The sequence below is a fragment of the Vigna unguiculata genome, chromosome 10 (genome assembly GCF_004118075.2).
Source record: "Vigna unguiculata cultivar IT97K-499-35 chromosome 10, ASM411807v1, whole genome shotgun sequence".
Lineage (NCBI taxonomy): Eukaryota > Viridiplantae > Streptophyta > Magnoliopsida > Fabales > Fabaceae > Vigna > Vigna unguiculata.
Genome location: NC_040288.1, coordinates 34,265,887 through 34,273,965, shown reverse-complemented (window position 1 = coordinate 34,273,965; position 8,079 = coordinate 34,265,887). Strand labels below are relative to the sequence as shown.

Here is an 8,079-nt window from a genome sequence, read left to right as displayed (position 1 = left end):
TCTTGGCATAGTACGGTAAGAATGTGGAAAAGTATATATTAGAAATTCAAGTATAAATTTAAATGTTATATTAGAGAGGTGAAAAAATTAATTATTATATAAAAGGGTTAAGAAGATTTATAAATAGGTTAAATATTTTTTTAGTTTGTAAAAATTTAGTGTAAAATTAAAAATTTGTCTTTGTTTGAAATTTTGATATATTTTGGTTCTTAAAATTAAATTATTTGACATATTTTTACTTTATTAACAATTATAGTAACTAAATTATATAAAATAAATCATGCACAAAATAAAATATCCAACTTTAAAATGATTTTTATCAATATTACGATTCTAGAGAATTTTGTAATATCAGTCTATATAGTCTATATAGGGAAGACTAAAATACTGTAAGTTTAATTTTGTTTTAATTCTTATAATTGGCTCTTGGGAATCTCCTCTAATTCAATAGGGATAGTTTATTAGGCACCCTAACAAAAGAAAATAAGTAAGGTGGATTTACGAAGTTTTAATTTTATTTTTTAATATCTTACAAGGTCATGTTTGTAATAATTCCATTGAAGAACTACAATTAATTTCTATTTTCTTTCATCAAGTTTAATTAAACACATTTTCATTTCTATTTTTCTCTTTTTCTTTGAGTTTTTAATACAGTTTCATCTTCTGCTCCGAATAAAAATGTATATTTTAATGTTAAGAGAATTGATGATGTGATATGTATTAGATATTATGATTTTATTTACTTTTGGTACATTGGTTGACGAGAAGTAAATGCATGAATTTAACAATATAAAAAAAGAGAAATTGATGTTATTTTGTTTGAAGGATATAAAGCTGTAAGTAAAAAGATACGAATGAAAAGTTTATATAACTTTGTGAATGATTTAATGGATAAGATAAACAAAAAATATTTTAATAAATTAAAATTAATATAAAATATAATATAATATAATTAGTTAGAATTAATTTAAAATAAATTTTGAATGATTATTTTTAAATTACAAATTTAATAGGTTTAATTAATTTAAAATAAAATAAAAACATGATTGGTTGAAAATAATTAATTAAATATTACATTGTAATAAAATTAATATTATTGTTATTATTATTTCATTTAGATGTTATTAATTTTATTTTTAGATACCTTGTTGAATGATTATTTAACTGTGTCATGCTGAATTTTAAAAACAGTGAAGAGTACTTCAGTCAAATAACATTGCATAAACAATAATGCTCCACTTATTTCCTCACTTATATGGATAGATGCAAATACTTACTCATTCTGCTTGTTCCCTCATATAATCGTCAAATTCCTTTACACAAAAACAACCCCATTTGTATCTTCATCCATTACAATAAATAAACACAATGGTAAAGAAAATACAAACATAAATTGAATGATGAAAAGAAAATTGAAAAGTTAAACAAAGAATTAAAGTGGTAATTAAAAACATGTATGCTAATTGTTTTCTTTTCTTTAGTAACAATTGACTTTATCATGTTTGTACAATCAAAAAACAAACTCTCACTAACTTTTCTATCAAACTTTCATATCCCAATTTATAAGCACTGATATATAGAAAATCAAAAAACCATTCAGCGACTCACGGGACCTAGAGAAGGAGTGCTGTATTAAAACCCTGCAGGGTCTATTCATGATTAAATGAAATAAATGACTAAATTTAATATTTATATATATATATATATATATAAAATAAAATGTTCAATTATTTGTTTTATATAATATTTTTATGTAATTGATTATTATGCTGTATATGTTGTACTTTTTTAAAAATTATAAGTGTGCATTAACTTTGCTATTATTTGTGAATAAATTATTAAATACGTAATACATGTTTTTTCTAATTTCAACATGGATTTTATTTTAATATAATTTCTAACTTATGTTACATTAAACATTTAATGAATCTCTAAAAACGAATAAAACATTTAATTTAAAAATAGTTGTATTGAAATTATAGTATTAAAATTATTTTGGTTTTCGTTTGATGGTCCAAACTCAAAGCCAGTAAAGAGCAAATCTCAGATCTAAATTATTTTCAAAATACAGAGTTTGTAATAAACTATTGAAAAGAATTGTGTTTCACTTAACATACTAAGTTGAATTGACCTTTTGTTTTCTTTCAATAAAAAGTTTTACGGGGAGAAAATATTTTCATCTGAGCATTAATATTCATTTGCTTCTCCTAATTTGATACTGATATTATCAAATACTTCACTGATATGTGTTTAAAATGTATCCAAGTCTTTCAAACATATGCAGAAACTCGATAAAAAATAAAATGTACAAAATGGTGACATTAGGAAAACTAAAAATGAAAGTTGTCTTCTTTATCCATGATATTCGAAGTTATGTCTGGCCATTTTCCTGAACAATTTTCAACTCAGCAACATGTTACTTCTTTTCATGAATCTATATGGTTAGTCAGGACCATAAATTAAAAAGATTGATGTTTGAATATCAAACAAAACTGTAGTCAGGAACAATTGGAATTGGACTTTTACAATACTCCTCATCATTAACAACAATTTCATAATTATTTCACTTACAAAAGCATCTTCGCCTGAGGGAAATATTTCTCTAATAACATTCCTAAAAAGAGGTTTGAAAGAGTAAAATTAACAATGGTGAAAGGTCAAAATACTGTTCTGCTTTCAGCTTTGTCAGGGAACAACTCCAACTAAGCATGAGCCGAAGTGGAAACTTAAGCAATGTCAACATCAATAGCCATTGACTTATCCTCTGAAGCAAAGTTAGTTTCTGGAGCTGCTGCAGTCTCCGCAAACTGAGTTGAATTGGACTTAGATTCTGTGGCTGCAAATGGACTCCTGGTGTGAGGAGCAACACTAGTGTCAACTTCCATAGCAGAAGCTCTTGGAGGTGATGGTGGTTGCACCTCCACATCTGGATAAGCAGCCTTAAACCTTGCTCGCAGCCCCTCGTCAACCAACCTTACACCACTCAATTGATTACCAAGAGACATCCATCTGATAGAGAACAAGGAAGAACACAATCAACAATAACACCAACAGTCTATAATTTCTACCTAGATGATTTTTAAGCCATAAATCAACAATTAGTTTACTTCTATCTTTCTACCAGTTTAGGTTCTTCATGTAATCTCTGCTCACAAAGCATCAAAAACCATGACAAAATTAGACTGTCCTCAATCTCAATCAAACTATTTCATGAATACACCAGTCAAGAAAACCAACCCTGCATGAGTATTGTGCATGCGAGCAAATAGTTCTAGCTTTCTTGTTCTTGGACTTATCCTCTCCAGCATAGGATACATCTACACGAATACATTGACAACTTTGAAAATGTTAAGAATGTGAATTATTTAATTTTAACGACAGGAACAGTAGAATGACATTGTTATTAGACGAATATTATACAAACCTCATCTGGTTTACGACTTGTTTCCCTGACCTCAGCAACAATAACATCTGTGTCAATGTTTCTGTTCACTTCAGGATTACCCTTTATTCCAACTAGACAATGTTCCTTACTGTGATTGAGCCAGTGACCGGTGCGCCCGGTTCTGATTATTCGCTGAAGTTGATTTGTTTTCACCCAAATAATCTCCTCAACACGTTTATATCCCCAAAGTTCCAAGCTGGATGGAGCATATGGAATATAGAAACCAAAAATGAATTATTAAAAAAGGGCAGCCATATACGAAAATCAGGTAATAGATTTTTCTATCAAAATAACAATAGCACATAACCAAACACAAAAACAATACCATTCTCGTCCAAGTTCCATTGCACGTCCAGTGACCCATAGAAAAATAAGCCCATCAGTTTGCAAAGCAGGGACATTAAGACTGCGCATTTCATCATCAGCCATTGTTCCATAAGGCAGTTCCATGTGAATGTCCCATGGTGGATCTGCCATTATTACTCCAAATTGACCTAAAATGTCCATTCTAAAGTTACGTATATCACAGTTGATCCATTGCGGTTCACCAAGTTCCACTTCAGAACAATATTCAGCACGCTGAGGCTTTAGTGGTTTGGGAGGAGGAGGGCCACCCATCATTGTTGGAGACACATCAGGTGTAGGGTCATACTCATAGTGAACATACTTGCATGTCTGTCAAAGGAGAAAAAGTACAATACATAACTCAAACTAAGAATAAGGATTACTAAAATGAAAATAATTTCAAAATAAAAGAGTCGGGTAAAAATCATGCCTTCATGTGTCTGCAAGTATCAAGAAAAGAACAGTCTCCTAAATTGATGTCAGTATGAGGAGCAATAATCCGTCTAAAATGAACCTGGCAGTGGAAGGACGATTAATGCATGTCAAGAAAGGCTCACAGAAAAAGTAACACCAATATTCATGATTACATTCCACTTAAAATCAAATAATCAGCCTATTAGTTTAAACCAACAGAGATAAAACAAAAGTTTGAAATAAAATCTAAAAGATGGAAAAACAATAAAATAATGTCCTTATCACAAACCTTATCACATGCTATAAAGGAACCAGATTGACGTCGGCAGTCCTCTTTAGTCAGTAAGTCACAGTATTGTCTGACTTGGGAACCACCTTTTGTTTTGAACTGAAACAATTCATAGTAAAAAATATGAATTAGATTAAACTGTAGAAAATTGCACCAAAGCTGACAACAAGCATAAGGGAAATTTTAGTATAGAGCCTATTAAAGTTGGCAGAGAGTTTAAACCTTAGCGGCTACAGCAGTTTCCCTTGCAGTTGGACGGTGAATTAGGTCCAAAAGCTCCTCACCAGTTTTAGATTTTTGCATCTCCTTAAACGATTTCTTATTCAACAAAGCCTCAAGATCTTTCATATCATCCTCTAAAGTTCTTGGTTTTTGTGACATTGCATTAGGACTACTCCCTTGTGCATTTGGCCCCATTGGGAGTCTATGCATTGAAGGAATACTCATACCTCTATGAGTCCCCATCATGCCCATTACCCTGGGTACCCCCCTTGGTGCACCTGGAAACATTGGCTGCAACCCTGACATGTGAGGGTCCCCATGGGATATCCACATGTCAGACATTGGCCTCAGAACTGGCCTTCCCATCCCAAGCAAACTACCATTCACATTAGTACCACTGTTAGTGATTTGTTGAACTTGATTTTGATTTACATTCCCATCTCCAGAACTTGATTCAAGCCGTTGATACTGTGCACTTTCTGGCAATTCCCTCAACAGTCTGGTCCGGTCTATATTCAAAACCATGATTCTTGCCTTGCCACTAACCACAAATTCCTCCACTTCAACACCACCGTTATCATCTGCCATTGACCTTAAAGCTATCTCCACTGCAAGTATTGCTCCTGAATCCCCTCCAAGCTCCTGAAGCGCTGCCTTTTCTGCTGGTGTCACTGTCTGATCATTTTCCAATTTCCTCGACACAGTGGAAGAATCTATTGGTGAGAAGGGCACTCGCCCTAATAGACAAACAGCGACCAGTGATCGAACCACCGCTAATGGACTAACCTTCTCAGAATCTACTTGAGATGATGGGTTTGAATCGATAGATGTTTTGAGTTTTTGATTCCTGGGATTTGTCAAGTCAGCTTCAGTAGAGCCATCAGCGTAGGACTCAGAATTGGAACGATGAGTTAGTTCAATAGATTTTTTGGGGTTCAATTTAGGATCAGGCAGAGGCAAAGCAGGTGTAGGAGAAAAAGGACGATGGTTGAAAGAAGACACAACCTTGAGAGAAAGGTCAAGGGATGAAACAAGATTAGGTATTACTGCTTGTATAGAAGCAAGCATCTCCATGTGAGCCTTGTGTTGGCACTCTATGCGAGCTTCAAGCTGTTGCCTTATATCTTTAACCGCAGCTATGGTGTCCTCATTACTGTCTGGTTGTGTTTCCATGGTTCCTACGTAACACGAAACTCTGCATCACAATTCCAGACATTCGGATTATCAACTAGGATTGTTTAACAAGCAAAAAATACATACAAAAAAATACAAGATCCTTCAAAAGTTTGATAGTTAAAACCAGGACGGGTAAAGTAAAAGAAAAATTAATTAATCAAAGTATCATCTTCATAAACAGGAACCAAAATTTGAACAACATTGGTACTTTTCATGTTCAACCAGCCACAAATAACTTACAACATACAATACGCAAAAGGAAAACCTTGAAAAAACAGATAATGGCCAGAAAAAATTCACCAATACGTAATAGCAGAATAATACTCCATCAAATGTAAACATTTAAATAACAACTATTGCATATAAATAAACATGGAAGAAACCCCAAACACTCGTATGCCAAACTCCCAAAGCAACATTACATAACAAACCACCCCAAAAAAGCCAGTTCGAAGCAAAAAAAAAAAAAAAAAAACGATACCAATAAAGAACCCAAATACCAAAAAGCGCTTATATTTCTAGGAAAAATAAAGCTTTGTTGGCGGCATAAGAGTTACCTTACAATATAGAATAAAAAACCCTGATTCCTAGAGACCTAGAACGAAAAGAAGGAACTTGAACACCGGTTAGTTGGGATGCCCATCTTGCAGAGAGAAGCCGGAGGTAGAGACTTGCCGGCACTTTGGGCTTTTCCGGTGGCGGAGAAAGAAGAAAGAAGAGAGGAGTTTAAGGGTAGCAGTGACGGAAGAAAACAAAGGCCAATTGATTTTGCAGGGAAGCTTACTATGATGTAGTATCATTTTCTATTTTTCATTAATATTTATTACTAGGGAAATCACACTATATTTATTATATCTATTTATTATATCAAAATATTTACAATTTATTACGTTTATGATAGATTAATTAAAAACTACAAAAATTAATATATATATATATATATATATATATATAATTTTGTAAGAGTAATAACAATTGCATAATTATTTTTTTAAAGAAATTTTTTAATTTAAAATAAGTTAATTAATTACTTATTTATTATTATTTTTACACTAAAAGCTATAAGTAAAAATGTATACCAAATTTTTCACTTTCTAAAATTTATAATCAACAATAATTAAAATAAAATTTTATTCGAACGAAGGTCTCAATAATAAAAATGATTGTTTACTACAATTGAAAAGAAAAAAAATATAAAATTAAAAGTCTCCCTAAACATTTATTGACATTTTCCTTTATATTTGAACGATCATATGTTCTCATCTGATAAAATAATATAAAAACTTTATTTTGAAAACAAATTTTGAAAGTGTTTAAAATTTCAAAATATTTGAATAATAGTTCAAAAATTTAAATATTTGAAAGGTCCTATAAATAATTTTTAAAATGCAACAAAACCTTAATTTCTAAAAAAAAAATTGATCAAAATTAATCAATAGAGTTCTTTCTTTATCCAAAGACAACTTAATAGGTTTTCAGTGTCTATAAATAACCTTAAGTTTTGACACTTTAAAAATCTTTCGGTCCATTGGAATACTAACTAAGAGGGATTCTCTCAAGTCATGTCAAAATCATGTCAAAGATTTGTTCCTTATTTTAATTATCAAAATCATGTTCAAGATAAAAAAGTATCTTTCAAATTGAAGATAATGTGTCCTACAAGTATGGTATAAGTGTCAGTGTCTGATACGAGTCGGACACGGGACACGCCATTTATGAGGCGTGTCGGAGCATCATAAGGAGCATGTTCTGAACATAATAACAAACAATGCTCAAAAGAGTTTAGTCCTCACACAATGCTCAGAGGAAGCTACTCATATGCATTCAATCAAAATTACAAACCAACACAACTCACAAATACATAACAACACTCAACATAATCATTTGTCCAAACATCTTTAAAATCATAACAACATTGTCTTTGACACTCATTCAATCTCATAATGAAATCAACAAGTAAAACTCTAAACTTAAAAAATAACAATTTAAAAATAAAAACTTTCAACATCATCACCACCAATAACACATTTTGATCACCAAATAACAACACTCAAAACTCAAAAGAAATCAACACACATATAAGCAAACACACAATCAAGAAAGCTAATTTCCTTCATTTGTATATTCAAAGATTTAGATTAACTATTTAACCTTCACTTTAAACTCTATGTCTATTCTCACACATTTC

General features: G+C 31.3%; 1 protein-coding gene across 3 annotated transcripts; it reads right to left on the bottom strand.

Moving 5' to 3' along the window:
• Window positions 1-2,508: 2,508 nt before the first annotated feature.
• On the bottom strand, window positions 2,509-6,676 carry LOC114167117 (N6-adenosine-methyltransferase MT-A70-like). 3 transcript variants are annotated; one of them, XM_028052076.1, is made up of 8 exons: window positions 6,449-6,676; window positions 4,716-5,910; window positions 4,494-4,592; window positions 4,221-4,304; window positions 3,771-4,120; window positions 3,425-3,641; window positions 3,238-3,317; window positions 2,509-3,009 (listed from the first exon to the last, which is right to left on the bottom strand). In XM_028052076.1, exons 2-8 carry the CDS (start codon window positions 5,886-5,888, stop codon window positions 2,727-2,729), a joined length of 2,286 nt encoding a protein of 761 aa, XP_027907877.1. In that variant the 5' UTR covers window positions 5,889-5,910; window positions 6,449-6,676; the 3' UTR covers window positions 2,509-2,726. The 3 variants fall into 3 exon arrangements, 2 of the variants coding, with proteins under 2 accessions (XP_027907877.1, XP_027907878.1); XM_028052077.1 differs by having other exon boundaries at window positions 6,454-6,676; XR_003600128.1 differs by having other exon boundaries at window positions 2,928-3,009; window positions 3,122-3,317.
• Window positions 6,677-8,079: the final 1,403 nt, after the last annotated feature.

Excerpts from the sequence above, each read along its gene's own strand:
- LOC114167117 (XM_028052076.1), bottom strand. The coding sequence starts at position 5,888 with ATGGAAACACAACCAGACAGTAATGAGGACACCATAGCTGCGGTTAAA. Across the intron at positions 4,121-4,220 it reads ATACTTGCAGACACATGAAG|ACATGCAAGTATGTTCACTA; the intron begins GCATGATTTTTA and ends CTCCTTTGACAG. Across the intron at positions 3,318-3,424 it reads CAAGTCGTAAACCAGATGAG|ATGTATCCTATGCTGGAGAG; the intron begins GTTTGTATAATA and ends GTATTCGTGTAG.